At 39.4% G+C, this 25287-nt stretch overlaps 1 protein-coding gene across 2 annotated transcripts; it reads right to left on the bottom strand.

Annotated features, from left to right (window-relative positions):
* Positions 1–3585: 3585 nt before the first annotated feature.
* pdgfba (platelet derived growth factor subunit Ba) lies at positions 3586–25083 on the bottom strand. 2 transcript variants are annotated; one of them, XM_004066112.5, is made up of 8 exons: positions 24462–25042; positions 24192–24373; positions 12159–12261; positions 10573–10638; positions 10273–10469; positions 7236–8331; positions 4714–4846; positions 3586–4519 (listed from the first exon to the last, which is right to left on the bottom strand). In XM_004066112.5, exons 2-7 carry the CDS (start codon positions 24261–24263, stop codon positions 4719–4721), a joined length of 1662 nt encoding a protein of 553 aa, XP_004066160.2. In that variant the 5' UTR covers positions 24264–24373; positions 24462–25042; the 3' UTR covers positions 3586–4519; positions 4714–4718. The 2 variants fall into 2 exon arrangements, with proteins under 2 accessions (XP_004066160.2, XP_023814665.1); XM_023958897.2 differs by having other exon boundaries at positions 24192–25083.
* Between the last annotated feature and the right edge of the window lie 204 nt (positions 25084–25287).

Raw genomic sequence — 25287 nt, 5'->3', positions numbered from 1 at the left:
TACATTAAATGAAATACATTCTCATTTCTCCTGCGTAATTTAAAAAAAATGGTGCAACTGGAGGTTTACGCAAAAAAACTTTTTTGAAAAGGCTCAACATTGGTGCATTGTTTACAACGGGAAGGCTCTGGTTTAAATGCCGGCTGGGACCTTTCTTGGTGGAGTTTGCATGTTCTCCCCATGCATGGGTTGATTTTCTGCAAGCACTTCGGCTTCCTCCCACAATCCAAAAGCAAGGGGCTTATCAGTGCTATTTAAGTGATAAGTGCACGCTCTTTGCAAGCCTGTTGCATGTTCCTTATGTGCAGTGTGAATGTTAGAAAAAACTAAATTAGACGATTAGAGTGTAATTTGAGTAGGCATGCTATAGGCGTAGAACAGACACTTACGCATCATCAGCACATCCTGTGCATGCAGCGTTCATGTACCATCAGTAAGGAGCCAGTGTGTGCACCTTACTAACGACTAGAGTGTGGCGTAAGGACACCATATGATATCATTACTTGTACAGCAAAAGTGTGTGTGACCTATATCATCCTTTCAGATACTTTACAAGATATTTTCCACACATGACAATGGTATGTTCCACTTTCATGACGTCTCGTGTGGTGGATGCACGAGCCTAAAAAGAAACTGCAAGACACACTTTCACTCCCCATAGGTTAATTTGTAACTCTATAGCAGGGTTCACCAAATCCAGGCCTCGAGGGCCGGCTTCCTGCTTGTTTTCCAGAAACCCTGCCTTATTTGCTGCTGATTACCTGGATCAGGTGTGTTTAGCCAATAAGGAGCTTCAATGGCAGGTTGGTTAGAAAACATCTAGGACACCAGCCCTCGAGGCCTGGATTTGGGGACCTCTGCTCTAAAGTGTGCATGTATGAGTTTGTGTGGGAGTGATTGTTTGCCCTGCGACAGACTGGCAATCTGTCCAAGGTGTACCTTTCCTTCGTCCAACTGGGACAGGTTTCAACAACCTCGTGATCCCACAAGGGATAAAGCGGGTTAAGAAAGTAGATGGATGAATGAATGGAACTTTGGCCAAAAGTTTGACCAATTACACCAAGAACTTTGGGGAAAAATGGATTTAAATTTAGCCAAAAATGAACAGACAACCTGAGCACTTTCTTCTTTTAGGGGAAATGAATTATTCAAAGTTGATCCACATTAACCTAGAGTGCTGCCTGCATCTGTCCCTGAACAGACTGCTCCTTGGTACCCAGAGACTCTGCTTACAGTTTAGTGCATGCTTTTTGTCTGAAATACAGGAGCAATTTCTTTGAGCTCCTGTAAGTTTTATGTTGTAAAATAGAATATTTGTAAAAGTGTGCCCATTTGTTTGGGTACAATGCATCTACCAAACAAGGGTATGGTAGACGGAAAGGCCTTTCGGGAACCATTTCTGATCTTCTGTGTGTGTCTCAGAGAGTTAGTGTGTCCTGGTTGACATGGCTGAACTTTGGCTCACCCTCATTTCTCTATTTTACCGCACAAACTCACACCTACCGACTGCTGGACTAAACCAAAACCACAGGGTTATGGCTTACAGTAAAACGAGAAGAGAGAGATTTAGGAGAACTGAAGTACTAAGAATATTCAGAGGAAAATAACTAATGTTAATTTTAACATAAATATATTGTTGATATAGGAAACTAAACCTTCATAAGTTGAAGGATTCAGGAGACACTATAACTGCAATTATTGTTGAGGTTGTTTGTTTAGAATCTCCAGTTCAGGTAAAGTCAATTCAGATAAACTATTTACATATTACCAAAACATTTGTTTTTATTCATCTTCAAAACCCGTTTTGTCCCTTTCGGGGTCACGGGGCTGCTGGAGCCTATCCTGGCCACTCGTGGGCAAAGGCAGGGGACTATCTGGACAGGTCGCCAGTCTGTCGCACACAAATCACACACCCATGCACACTCACAGCAGCTTGGTACTAGCATACAATCCCAAAAAATTCTGACACTGAGTGCTTTTATTTAAAACTACAACATTTTGGTTCCAAAGATTTGGCATTCAAAATGGTAAAATACTGTTGTCTTCTTTGTGAAATTGATGTAACCCTTGTGCTATCCTAGGCACTTTAACATTGGGAGTTGGGTCATCTAGACCCACTAGACAGTGCGCAGCCTTTTTTGTGATCTTCACTGGTGTCCAATGATTACATGAAATCTTTCCACCTTTATAAACCTTTGTCATGGTAGGGAGAACACGTCAATGCAAGGGTGGGGTCATCTAAGATAGCACAAGGGTTAAGTGTAACATTGATTACTTCGGACTTTTTAAACGAAAGTATAGAAATAAAGCACTGTTTTATAGTAGATAACTTCAAAACTAAATGTGCATCACAGTACAACTGTATGACTGCCAGGGGCTTGACCACAAAAAACCCCAAAAACAGAAAAGTGGATGAAGACGATCAGACAAACAAGCGTATTTTTTGTTATATTATTTCATTTGGATGTGGCAGCAGTTTTTAATAATGAAAAGTTTATTGATATTTCCCAGTATAACTAGCTACAGTACACAGCAGAAGTCTTCTCTTTGCATTACAGTCTGATCTCAGTACATTTGGACTGTTGGACGGATGTCTGTTGATTTAGTCTGCTTTGCAAAAATGTCATCACGTCATGAAAAATTGATATTTTGGGAGTCAGTAGAGAATAAACACCTCTTCCTTTTCGCTCTGCTCTTTCAGTCCCTTCTAAGAGCTAATGGGCATAAGAGGAGTTCTCAGGAGAGTATAGTTCGGGCTGTTGCCTTGAAGAGGTGTAATGCTCCTGTTCTGTAGCACTGTTGCCAAAGTGAAGAATACATGTGAATGTTCTGCAGGAAATGCTTAGGTAGTTGACAAGTGTAAAAATATCATTGGTGTGAATGCTGGAATGCAGGTTTTCCCAGTAGAGCATTGCTATAGAAAAAAAAATCAGAGTGAACATTTGACTTTTTCTGCCTATCAAGTCTAACTTTTCTGTTTTTGGTACATAAAGTAAATAGGGTTGTTGCAACTGTGCACATCTTTGCGGTAAACTTTCTTCATTTCTGAGCATGTGAGGCAGAGCTGACTCGTCATTCTATCATTGCTCACCAGAATCTGCTGACAGAGCTTGCGGGCGAAACCCAGCTAATGACATTTAATCATTCTCTCACATAAGTCAAGTTCTGAACAACTGACTGTCTCTGCTGTCATATTTTCAGCCGCACATAACCCCTTTTAGCCGTCATATCTCTTCTGGTCATATTTCTGTCATGCTTCCGTGCTCTTACACCCCCCACCCCCATTCCCACCCCCTTCTACCTCTGTCATTCATCTTCTAGCAATTCCAGAGCTGACACCATCTCCCCCATCTCCCTTTCACCATATGATACTCCTCAGTTGACATCAGCGTCTATGTGTCGCTATAGCAACCAGACTTTTTTGCTGACCCCTTCTTTGAATTGCATGACATTGCTGGAGGTCTCAGCCACAGGACAAAGATTAAGGAGGTGGTTTAAAGTGCAAACCCTCTCACTGTTTACATGCACGTTTACCATGCAATTGAATGTCCCTTTACATGCACACAAACAAGAAACTGAAATGTACTTTCAACATTTCTTTTTTTAATAAAAAAAACATTCCATACAATAACAGTTTTACAACCAACAATTGTAACCTGGCAAGAGAAACAATAATTACAATTGAGAACCGGAGGAATTTATATCTTCTTTTTAATAAGTTAAGAAATAACATTTTATTTTTCCCTTGGAAATGATTCTCTAAAAGCATTTTTACATAAAAGCCTTTTCTAAAAGTCAGGCCTTTAAGACTTGCTGATATTCCTAGTATGCTATCAAAGCAGGCATTTTTATTTATTTTTTGTTATATTATTTCATTTGGATGTGGCAGCAGTTTCTAAGAATGAAAAGTTTATTGATATTTCCCAGTATAACTAGCTACAGTACACAGCAGAAGTCTTCTCTAAATTCAGTGTATTTTGATCAGTGTTTGCCTACTCCAGTGTAAGATAATGTTAGATTGAGACGCGGTAAAAGAACAGTACAGTAAAGTTTGGCGTTGAGGCGTGAGTTTCAGTCTCCAGTTTGTAGATGTTGGTTCAGTCCAGTGTCCTCATTGTCCTGTTTCTAGCCTTTAATCAAAAATTCAGTCACTTTGCTACAACACAGAAAATGTAGCCAGTCAATGGCTACTATATGTCTAGCTTTTTTCTTCAGGGGCACTTCCAAACATCCTCCTTTATGGCATTTGTAATTCAAACAAATATGGCAAACACGTTCCAGTGTGTACTATTCCCAGGAGTTCATAACACTGAACCTATTCAATCCAGAAAGCAGGACGCTTAGTTATGCCTCAGGAGGTGAGAGCAGATGTCCTGTGAAGTTGTCCAAAGAAATAGGAGGACCTGTCCACCACTTTCAATCAATCCAAAGGCTACAAACTTCCGGCCTTTAGGAAACAGACCGTTGTGTTTCCACATCCTTTCGGATGGATGGATCATTCAGTTAGGTTAATGGCTTCCTGTCAAAGTAGAGACAAATGTGTGTTAATATGTTTCTCAAATTGATACCTCATTAATAACCTACAAATGGTTCATTCACATTAAATATTTCCCTTTAATTATTCCTACAACTTCTTCTTCCCTTGTATTTTCTCTGATATCATTGCTGGGGAATCAAACATGTTTCCTGATTTTATCTTGAGCTTTCTCTCACCTTTTCTACATGATCATAGCTCTCATAGCGGCCTTGCTGATGCGTTTGCGGTGTTTTCTTCTGCGACGAGGTGAAGCAGGTCGAAATGGCGCCGGACGAGCTGATGCCAACATGGGAGCTGCAGTTGGTAATGCTAAATTAAAAATAAAGCAACAATAGACATGAGACCAATGACAACTTTCAAGATGCTGTTGCATGTAAGTTGTATCATTTTTTTAAAACCCAAGTAGTTTGTTACCAAATAATTGCCAATTCCATAATTTAATCAAAGTCCTGCATTATCTGTCCTATTAAAGCTACTAAAGTCCCACTCCAATGAAAACTGTTTTTTGGTTGTTGGTGTTTTTGAACATGTTCTTGTGGCATTTTTCTGATGATGGAGGATATATATTCTGAAAATTGATCTTAAATTTTAATTTCTGACTAATTCTTTACTCATGTCGTTGAATCAAAGTGAGACTTCAAGCGTTTTGTCAAATGTTGCACAAAAACACTTGAATGCTCACTGATATTGAAATAGCTCATAGGAAAAGTAACAAAAGTTTTCACGTCTTCGTGCTCTAGAATGAATGGATCATTGAGGTTAGTTAGTTGAATTTTAAAGCCTTTGCGACAAAGACTGTGGCTTGCTACAGGTTTGTCCAACAGAAAGCCTCCCAGGGGACTGGGAAAGAATGGCAGGACACATTGTGACTATTAGTAACTTGTCATACGTGTACTGTTTGCTGCTTCCTGTGCAGGAAACTCACTAATTCTCACAGTCTATACCAGCAAAAATTACTAGACAAGTCGCAAAGCTGACACAATTCCCACAGAACCCAAACCACAAACCCATAACCTAAAGGAAGAATTTTATGCACAAAAAACTGCATTCATTGATTTTAATGGACTAATCACTCAAAGAACGCTAAATGTTGATGCATTGAAAAAATAATTGAGTTTCCTTAGCCTAATTTTTACTGCTTCATCAAGACACATGACATCGTTATTATTTTCAACACTTTAAGGCGCACTTAAAAGCCTCGATTTCTTTTTCTTTAAATGACTGCCTTATACAGCATTCTCCTCATATACGCGGGGGTCAGGGACCAGAGACATCCGCGAATCTGCAGAATCTGCTAATATGAAGAAGCGCCCACCACCCCAGAGAATGTCCGTCACCAGACATTCTTTGGGCCTTCTTTGGGTTATTAATGAGGCATCAACATATTAACACACTTAACCAACTCAGTTTCTTCCCTTAATTCTAAACCACTAGCACAGAATTCTTTGTCCTATAAACTTCATCTCTAATCTTAGCATCATTTTTATCAGGATATCTACTATTCCCTTGCAGAACATGCCCAAACCGCAATCACCGCCTCCATCCCTAAAACATCCTAACATGAGTTGTTGTTCTCTTTTACTTATTCTTGATCCTATTGAATTTGTCAATCTCAAAGAGAACATCAACATTATCACCCTTTTCTAAGCACAGCTGTCTCTAAATCATCCAGCACGGCTGGTTTCATGACAGCCTTTTCTTTTATTCTGACTCTGTTTTGTCACATATCTTGTTGGGGGTTGGAGCAAGTCCAACCCGCTCTTCTTCCTTGTCTACACTCTGTTGCTCCACCCAGTTGACCCTAAGTCAAATAATTTACCTTCTTCTCATGTGCTTTCAACAAATCTCACCTTTGACCTCAGCTGAGCTTCCACCACTCTTTATTTTTTTCTATTTCCACAACTTGGCACATCTCTCAGTTTGTTTTAGGGGGTACCAGAACACTACAGATTCCTCCTCTTCTCTGTACTCTTTAACCCTTTTCTCATTGACCAACTCCTTTTCCTTCTATCTTCTCATGCAGTACAAGTCCCCCTCCCTAGTGACCATTCTATCATGCACTCTGACTATTGCAATAACAGTAACTGTCCCTTGAATAATCAACAATACCATTGAATTTATGATTAGCCATCATTTCACATTTAAAAAAAAATTATAATCAGGTTTTGTTGGTCATTTTAAAAGTTAGAGTCTTTAATTTAGTTCAGTGATCTTCTCGTTTATCGTGGGGGTTACGTTCTAAAGGTTTTCACACTTTGCTCTCTTGTTTAAACACTCAAAGTTCAAACCTTTGTAGAAAAAAAGGTCCAATATTATAGTATGAAAATCAAAGATCTGATCGCAATTGAAGCGTCATGTAAATTTGGCAAACTGAACAAATTCTGTACACGAGACATGGCACTGGACGAGATTGAATGAAGCAAAATTGCAATAAAAAGAAATCAGTGAAACAGTGAGATTATGAAAGCAATAGACTAATTTATTTATAGTATTGTATGTTTAAAGGTGAACCAAAATGAATATATGTTTTCGGGTGTTTTTATGGTGTATGTTTTCACAGTTTCAAGTCTGTTATTTGTTTAACTGCATCATTGCAGTTAAACAATACTATCCTGGAAAACTTCCTAATCTTATCGTCTAAGTAACTAGATTTTAATGTGCATCGCCCCCTTCATTTTCTCACATGGTTCAACTGTACCTGTTTTCAATGTGGTTGGCTTTGGTCTTTGTTGAAAATGTGGTAGATGGAGAAGAGAAGGTTTATCTGGCTCCTTCTGTACTATTTCCAGAAGTTTTTGTCTCCTCTCTTCTTCTGTTAAACGACCTTCCTCAATGCTCATTTTAGAGTCTTTCTCTTTCCCATGATTGGTCAACTCTGCCCCGACTGAATCTCCACTATTAGTTGACCCACTTTCCGCCCTTCCTTCTTTCTGAATGATTCCTTCAGTCTCAGTCTGTTTGTAATGTGTGACCTGTGCAGTTTTTTGGATGGTCACTGAATCTTTTTGATGAGTAGTTGGAGGATGTGAGGATTTCCATCCAAAACTGGGTGCCTGGGTTGGGCTGAAAGGTGAAGCGCTGTCTGACTGCAAAGAACTGAGTCTGATTTGTGTTGTTAACTCTTGGTATTGTGCTCCTAGATAGCTGTGATCTTGTGGATACTGGGATTGATGATCCTGATACTGCTGTCTCTGCTGATGCTGCAACAGCTGCAGCCGCCTCGATGCATGGTCAGGATAATGCACATCACTGTTGAATTCAGGCTGGCCACCCTCCTCCTTGCTCCCATCATAGCCACTACCATGTCCTGGCTGTGGGGGGCTTCCCATGATTCTATGCTCTCCCATTGCTTCAGATGGCCAGCTTTTGTTCATACTAGTTGTGGTTTGGTGCACTCCCGGCAGCGCGTGCATTGTGGCATGATGCACTCTGGGTTGCGACCAGCGCACCAGCTGAGTGTAACTTCCTTGATGCCATTGCCTCGCTACTGGATCACGCTCCTCAGAGTTGTAATGTTGCTGGTTGTGCTTTAGGTCATCATGGCGATGGAGGTCAGCCTTGGAGGTGTGAGTCTTAGATGATGGAGGGTGAGCTGACCGGGGAGGAGAGAGCGGATGGTGGAAGGATGGCGGCGGTTGTTGTAGTGGAGGTGCCAGAGGACTGGGGTTGCTCTGAACGGTGAAGCGAGAGATGTCTGAAGAGGCAGTCTGACACCTACAGCTGACATGATCCTCCACTGAGATGATGGCTTTTTCATAGTGGGCCTTTCGGTTTATGTATTGGATCTTTATTACCTGAAAAAATGGAAAAGAAGCACAAAATTACAAATCACTTTTTTCCGTTATCCTTTGTGCCCAGTGTAGTTTATGATATGGATGTACACTGCGCTCTGTCAAAATGGTTTGGAAGTGAGCATAGCCACAGTAAAGATTGTTTTAGCAGTATGAGTCTGTTTTTTATAGTTGTGTCCGAATTCCTTCACTACTCACAATATATTGCACTACATAGTGCGTTCGCCATTTTGTAGTGCTGTCCAAATTTACAATTTCAAAGTCAAGTGCCCTAGAAATTTCCCAGAAGTCTTTGCGAAAAACCAGTGTGCATTTACGCTCCAGAGATTAGTGAATACAGACCACAATGCATTGCGTTTAAAATTTTTTGCAAAAAATATATATATTTAAATGTATTTTTTTTTAATAAACCATTAACGTTTTCATCCTCAGAACACAGTGGATTCATAAATATTCATTACAAACGCTCATATCAATAAGATTTTCAATTGATGAAATCGATTACGTCACATTCACCATTTGAAAAAGAAAAAAAAAAAGTAGTGAGCATGGTGTCCAAATTGCTTTTAAAACCAAGGGCACTACATAGTCCCGCACTATATAGTGTTTTAGGAGATAGGAATTAGGGTGGGAAGTTGGACATGTGTTGCAAACAAGGTTGGGAGTTACGTAAATTGTGAATACGCTAAAGTGACTAATGCTTCCAATGGGGCTAATGTGTAGCAGTGTCGCATTGTCTTTTTTTGCATGTTACTAACATAGTTATGGTGTCATTGTGAACACGCTAACGCGGCTAATGTGTAGCCGTGTGGAAATGTGTTTTTTGAGTATTAGGCTACAAATAAGGCTGGGAGTTATCGTTGTGACAGAAGCAACATTTCTTTTAGTGGTATCAGTCTGTTTATTTATACACTAACATGGCTAATGTGTAGCGTGTTACAGACATATTCTAGAGTTACTGTGAACACAGTTAACAGAGTCTGTCTGACTGACAGAGTTATTTCTGACTCTTTTGTTTCGCTTAAAGCGCCTCATGGTTTGGTGCATCTCAAAACCGACATACGTTCAAAAATTGACAATTCATTTACGGTGTGCCTTATAATCTGGTGTGCCCTATAGAGCAGAAAATACAGTACATGTTTTCTGTTTTAGGTTCAATGATCTTGTTTCCTTTTAGTATGTGTTCAACTATTATCCACCTTGACCTTTGTTTTTTCAACGGTTATCTTTTATGGAAAGTAATTTTCATTTTACATTTGCCCAAATCCCAAATTATCAATGAAGGATAACTAGTTCTTCAGAAATAGTTGGTGTAGCTGTGTAGTGACCATCCTATACTGTATGTCTAAATGATTAAGTTAACAATTAAAAAACTCAGCTGAAGTCTAATGCCGGGACTTGTGAAAAAAGTAAATATTTGGAATTTTTGCTTGTTGCTTAGCAACTGTTAAGAAACAGCCCAGGTCATGACCCTCATCAAAGAACTAAATGTTTAATGCTTGTTTTTCTACGAATTAAACAAGGAGTTCATAGATAAGATTTAAAGATGCTGAAAGTCTTTTTTTTCCTAACAGCTCCTGGGATCTGGATGACTGTGGCACACTGGGATTTTTCACTTTTTATTGCCATTTCAAGCTATGAAGCTTTGGTTGTCATAAAAATAGTGTTTGTGTTTTTGGAAAGTACGTTGTCAAGGTAACATGCTGCACCCAAAATGCACAATTGAATCACAACACATTCCTTTAAAAAACAACCTAGATTATCAAAGATGTTTCAAGAAAACTATTTTAGCACTAACTTTCTTGAAAATGAGAAATGACAAATTACACGTGTCACACATAGGAAATAACATTCTCCTTTTTCAAATTTAAATATTTAATTCTTTTAATTAATGGATTTGGGAGATCACATATTGATGTGAGGCAGTTTTGTAGAAGGTGTTACCTGCAGGTATCTGCTGGAGGTAACAACAGGAACGCACTGCAGCTGCCTAGTGTTGCAGCAACCCGAACATCTCTGCACCTCTACACACGGGGGCCACAGCATGAAATTGGTGTTGCGGCGGTCCAGCATTGACCTTGTTATCTCCATCACCTCTGTTCGGACTTTGCAGACTGCTTGCTGTGCTGGCTGTGCCTCAGCTGTTATGAGTGAGTAAGAAAAAGTAGGAGTCATAAAAATAATTCAAGTTATTTTAAACATGATTACAATCAGACAGTGCTATTAAAAGAAGCAGGAACTTACAGAGGCTGCGAACGAATCGAGCATGTGTGGGGTCTGGAAGAGTATCATGCTCGTCCTCTTCATCCTCTTAAAAAAAGCAGAAAAAGGGCAAGTCAACCACATGTGTTCCAAATGAAACTAGTTAACAATTACAACCTGGAGGACCAACTAGAAAACTGTAAAAAAAAGTTTTTTTGGTTTTTAACTAAATATTGTTCACTGCACAAAGGAAGCATTTTTTTCTTTTTCCCCCCGCTGAAACAATTAGGCCATTTTCTCCCACAATATGTCATGAGCTGTATGAGCATATGAGCTGTTAAATATAACTCTTTCGTGGCTATGAGAGAGTGTATTTGAACTCTAACATTTGCCATTATTTCATAGTATAACCCTCTAGTCCTAATTATATCCCCAGATAGATTGCTCTTGGCCTCTACGGGTGTGTGGCTGTACAATGCACAGATGTAAAGGCGTCACTTAATTGCCTGATAGCCTTAATGAACAGCTTTCTCTCTGAGAGAACAAACTCTCTCTTTTAGGAGCTGTTTTACATGGGCTTTTATCTGTATCATAATGTTTAGTGGCAGTCCTCCAATCCTTTCTCTTTCATTTTTATAGTATCATGAGAGTCTTTAAAAAATTTAAAGTTGCCTTGTTACCCTGAAGATGCTCAGACCTTGCTACTATTTCCTTCCCCCGTCATTTAACAGGGTCGGGCACAATTAATGTCCAATGTTACTTCAGCGTGTGAACATGTCTATGGTTAATGTTTCTGTCGATTCTTTGATGTAGTTGGCATACAGGGTTAGGTTTTGGGTATCTCTGGAGTTTCTTTACCATCTACCGCTCTAAGATTTCCTGGGCATCTCAGCCTGATTCAAATCAATCTAAGAGCTCTTCAGGCACAATCTTTACAAAGATTAACTAGGACAGGGACATATTTTAGAATCATTTATATGTAATAGTGTGAAAACTATAAAAAATTCAAGTTTCAGACAAAAGCCTCCATGTTGAGTCACTTCCTTGTGCCTTGTTTCTACCTCCCTGCACTGGTTCCTCTCTGTGGTCGCTGCTATGTCACTGTGTTATTTATGCACTATTGGATGATCAAAGGCCTGTCTATTAATATATGTATGTGTGACTTGGTTCCTCTGAGGCTGGGAATTCTACTACATTTTTGGGTCATCTGCCAATCATTGTGTGTGAATGAGTTTGTTTGAACTCAGTTTGGGGCGAAAGTATAGAGTGGGGTTGGTCTCCTTCTATCACACAAATGCACACATCCATAATTCAAACCTGCTGAGGAACAATGCAATGACCTTGTATTGGAAGTCCCCCCCCCCCCCCCCCCCTCCTGTGTTCATCGGTCTTGCTCACAAGGTCGCTGCAGCTCCCTCTTGTCTTCCTCATCAGCTGGTTCCTCACTGCAGCTCCCTCTTCTGCAGACTATTGCCTGAACATGATGCTTGGCATCATGCTGACACTTTCATACCACATTCCTCTGTCTTCAAGGCTGTGCATGCACACCCACATGCTTACCTCCCCCATGTGGATGTTATTACTGTCTGTGTTTGTACGTGTGTGTTGCAAGCGCTGCTGGTTTTTACCTATTTCACTCGTCTCCTGCTGCAACAGCAGCTTCAGGTCGTCTACAGAGGAGATGGGAGAATTTCTCACCAGGTCAACAAGGGATGGAGGGAGTGGATCACCCTAGAGAGTCACAAAGACAGAGAGAGAATGTCAGATGTGCTGTTGCCTACTTCATAAAAAAATATTTATCCAAAATGAGCCCCTGAATTTGTGTTTACACCAGCACAGTCTTTAAAGTGAGGAAACATTTTCACATAAGAGACATTTACCCTTTTTAATTTTTTTTCCCCATTTTACTTTTATTAGAAAGCATAACATTGATTTGAGTAGAGGGGATGAAAGTCCAAAATATGAAATGATAAAGCTTAAAGTAGTATTGGTGCAGTTTTTAGAAACATAGTACAGAAAAATGGTTGTTAAAAAAACACTTACTAGAATTAACAGTGAAGTCATACATTGAAGAAGAGTAGATAAAAGAGATGATGAGTTTTGTCATTTTGTAGGATTTACATTTATAATTATCATTCATAAAAGCCTGGAAAATAAATGGCGAGAAAGAATGTGGTAGAACTGTGCCAAAATTAAAGAATGACTTGATGAAACCGCTTAAAAAATGGTTAAACTGCATCATTGGCTGTGTTAACAGGTCAGGTTTTGTTGTTACACACTAAAAACCTCATAGTTTGGTTGTTTTTAACCCAATTCTGATGTTAAAAAGGGGTTAACCTTTTGCTGGGTTATTTTAACTTAGGAAAAAAATACTATAATTTTAGACGAAAATATATAAATTAGGTTAAGATTAAACCACCATAACTCAAAAATTGGTATTGCTTCAAAAAGTGACAGAAAAATAAATCCCAACATGGCTGCCCCAGGAATTGGGTTGAAGAAATAAACCCAGTGTTTTTTCCAACACTTATGAAAGAAGTCAACAGACAAACGCCAAACTATTTAAGGTGTTCAAAGAAAAAAACATTTGCAGCCATTTATAAAAACTTTTAAATCTGTCACTTCTGTTTTTTTTTTTTTACAAGTTTTCTATCCTTTTGAAACACAGTCAAACCCTATTGTATTCCAGTCACTGTAGTGATTATTTTTTTTTATTATTTTTCAACCAGTAGAACAATTATAGATGTAAAATGTTGGCATGTGCAATAATAAGAAGACATATACCACAAAATTGGCAGACGGCTGGTTCCAATTGCAGCAGGCTTATTAGCTCAGTTAAAAGTTTACAAAGCTAAATCAGGTTCAGGTAGGCAGGGGTCAATAACAAGCATGGAAGCATCAGAGAAACAACGAGAATAGTCAGGATCAGGTGAGATTCAGTGCAGGCGGGAGGCAACCAGAGTCAGAGACATAACATGGTCAAGAAATCCGAAGACTATGTCAGGATACAACGCTCAGTTATGAAGGCAGAGTGGCACAAACAATACTTCACACTGAGTGAGGCTCAGTGCAGTGCTTAAGTAGACTGTGAGTGATTGCAAATTAAAGCCAGTGTGGCAAACAGAAACTGTGTCCTGGGGATGCTGGGAGATGAAGTGTGTTTAGAAATCTGGAGATGGTTCCCCCCGATGACCAGAAGGGGGAACAGAGCTCTGACCACTGACAACGTACATGCTGAAATATAATGAACTTTACAGTAAATAAAAATTGTGTTTTTGGTGTTTTTACCATGTTCTCCTTGCATTTTCCTCATGATGGAGGACATTTATAAAATAACTTAAGATTAAAACTTCTTTATTTGTGTCATGATGGATCAGGAGCAGATGAAAACGCGCCATATAAAAAAGCTCAGATTCAAGATGCAACGAGTGCCAAGTGCTGCCCAAAGTCTCACTGCCCCGCTCCTCCTCTTCCTTAACCCCGTTTGTACGTCTTTGTTTTCCTTGTTGTCTGAGCTGGCATAAGGCTCCAAGGTGTATGGCTGGGTGGCTCCAATATTGTTGGCCATTTTTTTTGCACCGCTATTGTTGGCTTAGGGCTATAAGCTTGTGCGCAACGCACAAACAGAGCTCTCAGCGATGGAGAGGGAAGGGAGGCGGGGTTGCTCCACAACAAATGCCCCCCCCCCTCCCCCTCCCCCCCCCCCCCCCCCCCCACACACACACATCCCAGAGACAGATTTTTAACTGACATAGGCTTTTTGATCTTACCTAAAATGGCATAAATAAAACTAAAAGACCACTGGGAACAATTTTACAATAGAAAAAAAATATAGTAGGAGTGGGACTTAAACAGATTGGAATCTGAAAAAGCACGGGGTTAAAATTCTCCTTATTTGTGTTTTTCACCAAAAGGTGGAGAATATTGAGGTTATCACTAATAATGTAGAGATAGAAAGATAAATGATTTTCAAAGAAAAGAGAAGGAATATCTTAGCGCCTGATCTCCAGTCAAACTTGCTCCAGTTTCATTTCCTCCCCGCGGAGGAAATTATTGTGATTGGTGTTGGCTGCTGTTGCTGTTTACCCACAAACACCACTTTTACTCCTGTAGTTCCACAAGCAGTCTTTATTTGTCTGCTTCATACACCTTATCTATGGTGGCCCTATTGTCAACTTTCTATTTGAGTTCCAAACATTTTGACAGACAAAAAAGAGGTTCAATCTTTCTGTTAAACTAAGTTAACTCCGCGAAGCACACAGTTACTAAATTGACTCTGTAATTATTTAGCACTCAGGAAAATAAACTAGTCTTAATGAAGTTTTAATGAATGTCATGGCATGACTTCATTATGAATTCCACTTGCCTGTATATGAGGGAAACTTGCACTGTGTCTCCATGAAGATCAAAGCAAGACAAGGGAACGCTGCAACATGTTTTGCTTCGGTTGAGTGTTTGCTGATACTATCTTGAGGCGGTTTTTATACAGTCACATGCTTGAAAGATACCAAAACAAATTAAGGAGTGACAAATGAAACAAATGTTGTTTTTAAGATTGAAGATGCGGTTAATGTGGTTTTAACCTTCAGCATGATGGAGGATGAAAGTGAATTCCATAAAGTTGCATTACTCAGTAACATAAAAACTGTAAATGTTTTTGTCATCAAAGTGAATAAACTGACAACTTGAAATTTTCTTGTAGCTTATATTTGCATTTATCCTATTTTTGCCCTTTTAGTGCTTTGTCTGAAGCTACGTTCAAATCGGCCTCAGAAACGCACATTCAACCGACCACCCTTAATGACAAGTCTATGTAAACGCACGTATATGCACGATGTGGGCCTCTGCGTTTAAAACTCTCAAATGAGCGTGCGTTTCGAAACATGGAAGTCCCAACTGTTTGACAAGTCATCACAGAAAAGAAATTATGAATTGCAGTTTGTGCCTGTCCGGAATTATATACACCAAGTCTTTCATATATATGCGAATTGAGCTGTGAAAGGAAAACCTTGGAGCAAAATTCACGGGGTTCACACCACTGTGATATTTTGTAGGTACATGTAGGTACATGTGCTATCGGATAATGACAGCCCAGTGTTAACACAACACGCTGAAAGCGCATCACATGCCCGGTGTGAACGTAGCATAAGGGATTCATTTGAACATACTGAAGGTAAAGTCCAATTTCTATCCACACCACTAGGGTAAACAAGTGAATATAATAACTTGAATCATTTTGGCGGAGGTAGTGCTATAGTATGGTAAAATTGTTTTTTTCTTTTTCACTGGTCTTGTCCAACAGCTGAGCAAACAGACAGATTTTACTGTAACAGTAGGAGGTTATAAATCTTCTGGTGTATATCTGTATAAACTCCTTTTGTAGCTGAGGCAAACCTTTATTTTGTTTGTTGAAAAATAAGATGAGAGAAGGGGAGAGTGGGATGTTGGAGATGGGGGCATGTTATGGTAAAATCTGATCGTAAAGAGACACAAAAATACAGCCAGAGGCTATGCCCTATCTACAGTCTGCACCAAAGGTTTGATCTCCAAGAGGACAAAGCTCTGCACAAAGTGAGATTTTAGAGAGCTAATCCAGAGGTTTAGACACAACAAAATATCTTCCTTGCAACCCTGATTTAAACCACATTAAATTAGTTGAATGAGGTTCAACATGCAGATTTGCCAGCTTGACCAACACAATCATGATGGCAGGTTAAGAACTGTGATGTCTAAAGCAGTGTGTGAGCAAAAGTAACAACTATAAGATGGACGCACCCGGCCGTTATGGCTCCTTCTGCATCACAGCCGCCCCCTTTTCAGAGTGCGTTCCCTTGTGTTAATAGACAGGCTGTCAACCACATCTGCCATTTCCCATTCTTAAAGTCCCTTTCCAATCATCTTTTGAACTATTGTAGGATCATTTTTTTATTATAATTATGCTGTTTTTGGCCAAAATCAAAAAACCTTGTTTTCTAGGACATAGTAGCATAGCAGAGCAGCAGGAGTTCATCACAAATTCACTGTTGCGGACAGGACCATTGGTGCGGAGCAACCCCGCCCCTACTTCCTGACATCCATCTGTTTACACGGTAGCTTGCTAGCTTACACCCTTTCACAACTCCAACCTAATATTACCAGTGCAACAACAATGGCGAGCTATATTGGAGCTATCCAGATACAGTTTTGAGCCAGATTCCAGCTCAGATGAGGAAAAAAATGACGTCCATGGATCCAGTAGTCTGCAAGTGGATGCATCAGAAGGGAGAGCAGAGCAGGGAGTTTGTGGCCTGTAGCTTCTACATGACAAATACAAGCTTTTTCAAATGGCATTTTTTTTGTCATCTTATGATTCACAGTGATCTGAATCAATACATATAATCGTAAAATTGAGCATGATTTTCATTATATATCTCCGCCATCATCAGGAAAATGTCAGAAGAACATGTTTAAGAGACCAAAAACACAATTCTAATCAGAGTGGGTCTTTGAAAGCAGTACTGAGACTTTTTTAATAAACATAGCTGAAACATTTAATGTCCATATTATTTGTTCTTTTGATTTTAAAAATCTGCCAAACGAGAGTTTGTAGGAAACAAGCTGTTTGGCAGTACCAGAAAGTTTTGGCAAAATATGTACCTAATCTGATCTTCTGCTTATATAACAATTTTTTTAAAACTATAATTGGACTCCTTTGGAAAAGTAGGCAATCCAGCGGGATAATATTTATTCCCAGGAAGCACTGTTCCAACTAAGAATAACTGCATCAATATTCTAAAAGTGTGTGTTTTGTTTGCTTAAAAACAAAGTATTGGTACGTGGTTTTCGAGTAAAACATTCTCTTGCAATGTTAGAATTTAATCAAGAAAATTATAAAGTGATATTTTTTCTGCCTGATTTTGTTCTCTCTTTTAATGAGATTACCAAAAAAGATTTCAACATAAGAAAAATTCAATTTAATTTTATTCAAATCGTCCAATACTTCTGAATACAAAGTGGAATGCATGTTTTCATTGAACATTGTTGTGAACTATTTGTAGCTATTTTTTTCTCAATAAAAAAAGAACAAAGCATGAATAGAAACCAACGGCTTCAAAATTTAAAGACAATAATAACATGCAATAAAAGCATGGTGTGCCTACAATCCTTGACTGTTTGGACAATATCATTATTGAGCATTTTTGTTGTGTTACTGGATAATTTTTGTCACAACAGGCCAGCTCAGATTTAAATGGCATTCTTTCATTTGCTTTGAAGCATCTGTACTTTCTGAGCCGGGTCGACTGTAAAATCCTTTCATGTCCTGTTTTTCTCCAACCTCCTGCTTTCTTCTCTCTCTTGTCCCTGTCTGCTTTGTGGGCGGCGATGGCTCAGGACACCTGGATGACTTTCACGAGCCATTGGCTGACCTAGTAAAGCAAACACATGCGTGCGCACATACTCGCCCCCACTTTTCACATTTGCCTTTAGATGCTTAACCACTGTCCGCCTCAAATTTGTTGAAAGAACTCCACACACATACAAACAGTTTTCACTCTGTAGTGTGCTATCATTACAGTCCCCAGCACTTATCGTAGGCACTTGAGCCAAAGCACACACTCACAAATTAGAGAGTGGAACACATATACAGGAAATAGTTCCTCACACGGACAAACATAGCCCCAGTTTAAAAAAAAAACAAGAACCGGACAAATAAGGAGCACCAACATTCTTTATTACTACACTCTCTGTAGTTACTTTCTAAATGTATAACCTACTTAAAGTCCAGAAATGAATGAATGAATAAAATGAATATGCCATTTTCCCCCAAATCATAATTTCTAGGACATAGTTTCTGCAGAGTGGCTGTAGTTCATTCGAAATTCAAATCAAATCAAATCAAACTTTATTTATAAAATAGCGCTTCTCATGCACTTTGTGCAGCTCGAAGCGCTTTAACACTAAAAACAGTAAACACACAACATTACAATAAAAACCCCAACCCACCCTTCACCCTTCCCACTCCCCTCCATTAAACCACATGACCCATGGCTCCCACGTACAATGAAATATGACTATGTAACTGTAAAATAAATAAATAAATAAACAAGTATGGCTTAGCTCTGCTGTGAGGAAACAGTATCTGGGAATCCTTTCATACCAGGAGCCAGCCTGGCCACCGGAACATCGCCACAGTGCCCACCCAGACCGGGACAACACCGGGGTCCTCTGAGTTGTGGGACTATTGGTGCTGAGTAAGCCAGCTCCACTTCCCGTCATCCATATGTTTTACATGCTTTCCCGCTAGCTTACATCCTCTCACACCCCCCAACCTAACATTACCAGTTCAACAGACGAGGAAAACGATAACGCCTGCAAGTGAATGCATCAGAATGGAGCAGAGCAGAGAGCGTGTTGCCCTGGCTATTGTATTTTCTACGTAACAAATGTGATCTTTTACAAATGGCTTTTTTTTCCTCTGCTCCTAATTTACAACAATTTGAATACAGAAATACTAAGAAATTATATTTAATTATATGTATGTTTTCCATCATGAGAACACAAGAACATATTAAAAAAACTAAAAATACAATTTTCACTGGAATGGGTCTTCAAGGCGTCTATTACTTATCCTCTTTTTAAAATAACTTCTTCAAGTGATATTCTTAAAAAAACAGACAGGAAGGATGTTATGACTTACAAGCACTGAAGAAAACACACACACACGTGCTGCACAGAGCCTTGGAGGAACCCTGCAAGGCAACAAGGTAGTATGGAATGTTTGAGGAGAAAGGTGAAGTGTACTGGAATGTAATTATGGGCCTGGCAGACGGCTCACACACACTCAGCCAAAAACAAGCACAAACTATGTGAGAAAAAACCAAAAACACACAAAAAAGCAGTAAATCTGCATGACGAGTGACTCATAGATGTCACAACACTTTCATCAAAGTTGTGGCGGATTGCCAGCTTTCTTCTGCAATAAAGGGGATAGACTTGCTGAGCTCGGTGGGTACGCTGTCAATCACACATGCATACTCAGAAGAGGAGAACATAAGCTTTTCCAACAGCCGCCACCCCTCACAAAGTGCTCATGATTGATGGAGAAATAACAGAGGAAAGACAACAGACTAATTAGATAAGAATGGAAATAAAGCCCTTGTTCTCTTGTTGAATGGAAAACCAATTTAGCATAATGTGATGATCAAATCCCCCCACCTAATCAGCTCATAAACTCATTCACTACTTCCATCATCTGACTCACTCTTCTTTAAACAGATGAGCCATTTAGGGGATTTATTTAAATGAAAATAAGAGATTTAATGTGTATGACCATGACTTAAAAACAATAAGCATTAAAAAGCCTAAAACAATAAACCAGATTTTCCAGCAATGAGTCAAGCTTTCACTCCAATGACAGCAACACACCTGCAGCGTTTTGTACCGAAAGCGAACACAGTTATGACACCACTCACTATGACGAAATCTGTTCAGTTTAACTGAAAGACTAGACGTGTTACTATAGCCCTGTCAAAACGCCTGCGAACAGAAGGTACCAACATCTGCCTTCTGTTCGAAGTAAAAAGTAACAGACTAACCCAATTATTTCAGAAAGTTGTGCTTATTATAACTTGTGGTAAAGCTGTAGGATCCATTGGGAAGGCAACCCTTAATGCCGTTGCAGCCTGCAGGCTTGTACTCTGAGGGTTCATTGATGTAACTTCAAGTTCTGTGTTTGTGTGGAGTCATAAGAGCAGATAGGGTAGACATGCTGTTACTGGAAAGTGAAAATATTTAATCCATTCTTCAATTAGAGGTAAAAAAAAAAATTTAACCAATTCCTTTTATCGTAAATATGTTTTTTAGGTGATCACTTGTTTAGTTCTTCCCATCAGAAACAGCTCTATGCAAGGCTTACAAACGCTCTCATGCCACTGTGTGTCTCCTAAAGGCATAACCCCTAACACCGCAAAAAAACACAGAGCTCTCACTAAATGCTGCTACAACAGGCCGTGTGTCCAGATGTGTCCATGCAAAAAAAAAAAACTCCACACATGCTGCAACATGGCACACAAGCTCAATGAAATCCCTTGCAGATTAGTTGTTGTTCTTATGTAAAATGGATCAAGCCACCATGCAGGCAGCAGGCAGCCTGCCTGCTGAGACAAGAGTCACACAACAACCTGTTCAAAAGCCATCAAACAGCAGTTGTGATTTGACCAGCAGATGATGAAAAGCTTGAGATCTGCCCTTTTAAGTGATTATTGTTATGTATTTAACTGTGTAAGTGGATTTACAAAAGAAGCACAATGTCTCACTTATTGAATGACCACACACATCTGACTGGATTAAATGCAACAGCTAACAGAAAATTTTGCAGTCCCTAATCTGATTTTTTTTTTTTTTTTTTTTGGGTGGGGTCTCCATTCTTTTCCAAAGTAACTTTATGCTGATTTATGTGTTAAGAGATGTGCAGAATTTTCCAAGGCCAGGTGCAACTGAACCAAGACAAACATGTTTAAAGCTAGCCTTTAGACCTATAGGATTTTAGTCTCCTTAAAATGTAGAATGTGTCAGACAGAGAAGCCGGGACCTGAGATTGACATGATTAATGAGTAAAGTCACTGTTCTGAAGCATGATTTTTTGGTAAACTGATTTTTAATTTTTTGCAAAAACGAAAATAATCCTTTTTTTCTTTCAAAGATCTTACTTAAAGTTCCACTCCAACTATATTTTTATCCATTATAAAAGCGTTCACAGTGGTCCTTCAATTATGATTATACAGTTCTTTGCCAAAATAAAAAGAAAAAAATGTCCTTTTTTGTCAACTTCTGCTTACATCTCCCTCTATCTTACAGTCCCTTCCAATGATAGCAAAACTGAAACAATACCGCCCATTTTAAGTCTTGGGTCACAACTGAGAGCTTTATCAAATGGCAGGTTTTTATATGCACCTGAACCCTCATAATTTGAATAAATAAATACACAGAAATGCAGTTTTAATCTTAACCTGTTATTTAGATGTCCTCCATCATGGAAAAAATGCTACAAGAACATGTTAGAAACACCTGCACTTGTTTTAAAAATCTTAGAAAGGTAGTTATATAGTACAGCATATCACTAAAAGAATGAGGTAATTAGGTAAAAAAAGGATGTCAAAAAGATTGCACCTCAGAAAATGCTTATTGTTGATGTAGCATGAAGATCTTTTTTATCATGCCATCCATCAGGGCCTCCATGAGCAAAATGACACATACGCAACTGCAACACAATCAATAGCTTTGACCTTTTTTGTGTTCATGAAAATTCTGGGCCTGATTCCTGCAAGTGCATGTGCAGCCATGAATTGGTTCAGAGATTTTTTGCAGGACATGAAGTAACTGATTACCTGCACAGACACAATTCATCACAGATAAATTAAAAAAGGTGAAAACGGGAAACCACCTAGTCATGACAATGAAGAATGGATTTTAGCAGCAACCTTTTGCAGTAACTTAACTCTTGATGGCTATAGACCCTGCCTTTTTCTGGGACTAAATGGCTCTGTTTATGTGGCACTGAAGGGGACCATGAAATCTGACAAAACTTGAAATAAATAGATCCCATTCTACAGCATTTTTGGCTGTATTCACTGAAATAACCCTACGAAGTGATGCTTTTAAAGTGTTAAGTTTTAACCCATTGAAACTGTTTTAAAGGAAAAGGCATCTGTATGGATGAAATGCACATTTCCACCCGATTGATCTGTCAGTCTCATTCTATGAGGTTCCATTTGTGCCAAAAATCTGTTTTTGTGTCCACTGTCTATGTCTTTGGTCGTCTCACTTTGTCGTAGCAACCGTTGCTACTGTCGATAGCTACTGTCGTTAGCTACTGTCGTTAGCTACTGTCATTAGCTACTGTCGATAGCTACTGTCGTTAGCTACTGTCGTTAGCTACTGTCATTAGCTACTGTCGATAGCTACTGTCGTTAGCTACTGTCGTTAGCTACTGTCGTTAGCTACGGTGTTTGCTACTGTCGTTAGCTACGACGTTTCCCCGTGTTTTGTCGTTAGATGTTCTCGTTTTTCAAATTTTGCCAAAGTCGTCAGAAAAGTCCTTTGTACGGCCGGTAAATTTTTTCCTGTACTACCACAGAACGAAAAAGAAATGTTTATCAAAGCAGACGTCAGGGTTAACCATGACAACACGTTTTTAAGATGAACTTTATTTTGATATTCCCTCAAACGCGTATTGCCAGAAAGGGTGGGGGTGGGGGCATGCATACAACCTTGACACGAAAACAAAGTGGCGCATTACCGCCACCACCTGATCTGGAGGCGAACTACTTCTATTTAACGCGGAGAATGACACATAATAAATATGAACATTTTACGAAGACTATTTATGAATGTGCTGTGTTCTGATCATGAAAAACGTGGCTGATTTATTAATAATAAAATTACAAACACATTGGTGTTGATTTAATGTATTTGTTCAGAAATAAACCCTCAAGTCATTAGTCCATGGCAATATTTATTTTGTTGCCGCTGAACGATTTACGGGGGCCTTGCAAGGAGGCCTTTAAAATATCTTCGATGAGTTACCTTCTCAAATTATAGTGGGTCGATTCACTAATTATGAATATAACAGTCGAAAACTGACTGGTTTTTGAGCTTTTCTTTTTAATCGATTTATGTGACCATGAGATGGCGCACTCGGGACCAGTATAAGGCTCTTATTAGCCCGTCTGATCCTCGTTTATCCATCAGATTTGTAACAACATATTTTATAAAGATCAGTCATTTTTCAAAATAATTTTAAATAATAGTTTCATCACAAAATTTAATTAAAGCCATACTCTAAATAACTTTAAACGGGAACGTGAAACCGTTGTACGCTGCACCCCCCTCCCCTTTCTGGCAGTGCGCGTTTGCAGGATTGTCAATAAAGTTGTTTTTTTTAATTGTTTTGTTCCGTGATAATACGGGAAACAATTTATCGACCGTACAAAAGACTTCTCTGACGACCTTTGCAAAATTTGAAATACAGCAAGATCTAAGGACACGACATGGTGAGAGAACGTAGCAAACGACACTAGCAACGGTTGCTAAGGATCTTCCTGACGACACGTGAAACGACGTAGCAAACGACACTAGCAACGGTTGGTAAGGATCTTCCTGACGACATGGTGAGACGACGTAGCAAACGACACTAGCAACAGTTGCTAAGAATCTTCCTGACGCCGTAGTTAGACGACATGGGATAAGGACAATGACAAAGATAAAGTTTAAGGATAAAGCAAGCATATACATCACAAAGTTAATACAAAGTAATAATCAAAGAATCATGGGCATGCAGAAGATATTGCTTAGTAATACATAGACATGAACCAATGTAAAATGAACTCGTTCAATAGACATAGACAATGAGCCCAAAGCATAGACAGTGGACGCAAAAACACGATCAGTAGACATAGACAATGGACCAAAGACATAGCAGTGGACGCAAAAACACATTTTGATATTTTTGGCACAAATGGAACCTCATACAATCTTTCTGCCAGTACTGACAATTATTAGTCTGGAGGGGGTTTTACGCACATAGATTTTTGCTACAGCCTTGCAGACTGTAAGGAAAGTTTAATTCTATTCAGTCTTTTATCTCCCTTTATGGCCTTGTATTTCTCCCACATCTTACTTACCTCAGCGCTCCCGAGCTGCGACAGGGTCGTTAAAATCGCAGCCAGCAGCAGCAGCAGGACCCAAGACCTCATGTTGCCGCCCAGCCTGAGGAGCCGCAAGCGACCGGCTGGGCATTTAGCACAGCGGGGTCCAATCCCGCGGCTTCACCGACTCTCGTCCCAGTGTGTCGTGTGCTGACCGCCTGCGCAAAGCACGCACTGTTAAATATCCCCAAACGTGTCACGGCGAATAAGCGCCGCTTATCCAAATGTTTGCTCACGGTGACTCACACGGAGGCTAGACGTCTGACTCTATCCATACCGCTGCTTTGACGTCTGACAATCCATAATGTTGTTATTACAATAAAAATTAAATTAAAAAAAATCACTCAGTCAAGGAGATATCAAGGGTAACTGTCAGAGGGATCACGTCAGTGCGCAGTGGGGCACATAAGATACAGTTCCTTCATCAAATATTCCTAAAATCTTGGAATGCAGTTCAACACGCTCTTAAAAATAAACCAATCCAAGTATGTCAATAAGTATCCACCAAGTCAAGGTGTTTGAAAAAACAAATTTCCAGACCAAAGGCGTCAAAACTGATCACTTCGCAATTCCCCGATGATTGATAATAGTTCAGTTTTCTCCTTATAAATGAAACGTTGCATCTCCAAAGGTCCGTGCGTAAAAGTTGCTTCACTCCGGAATGACGCTCCGTGCGTAATTCTCTCTACAAATATTAGAATCTTCTTGTTCTGGTGCAAATCAGTCAGCTGCACAGTGGCTTCTTGAAAGTTGGTCTGTTACAGCTGAGTCTCCGTCCTTTAGTTGGATCAAGCTGTTCTCGCCTTGCGCGCGCGCTTCTCGTCTCTGGTTGCGTCTTACACAGCAAGCGGCTTTTACACACACGCCTGTTTCACCTCCAGTGAAGTTGGAGGCAGGCATCAAGTTTGCCATAGAAAGGTAACTATGTTCCGGAAATGGTGCTACACGCATTTCAGAATAAAAACCGAAACCTCATATTCCCATTAATTTGTAATGTTAGACTTTCAGTAAAAAGAAATAAATAAATAATACAAATAATAACATTAAAAATGTTAATAATAGTAATAATGAT

The sequence above is a fragment of the Oryzias latipes genome, chromosome 1 (genome assembly GCF_053564925.1).
Source record: "Oryzias latipes strain Hd-rR chromosome 1, Olatipes_Hd-rR_3.1".
Classification (NCBI taxonomy): domain Eukaryota; kingdom Metazoa; phylum Chordata; class Actinopteri; order Beloniformes; family Adrianichthyidae; genus Oryzias; species Oryzias latipes.
The sequence above is the reverse complement of the archived record's forward strand: the minus strand, read 5'-3'. Positions and strand labels throughout refer to the sequence as shown.

Excerpts from the sequence above, each read along its gene's own strand:
- pdgfba (XM_023958897.2), bottom strand. The coding sequence starts at position 24,263 with ATGAGGTCTTGGGTCCTGCTGCTGCTGCTGGCTGCGATTTTAACGACC. Across the intron at positions 10,639-12,158 it reads GCAGGAGACGAGTGAAATAG|AGGATGAAGAGGACGAGCAT; the intron begins GTAAAAACCAGC and ends GCTTTTTTTAAG. Across the intron at positions 4,847-7,235 it reads GCCAACCACATTGAAAACAG|CATTACCAACTGCAGCTCCC; the intron begins GTACAGTTGAAC and ends TTTTTAATTTAG.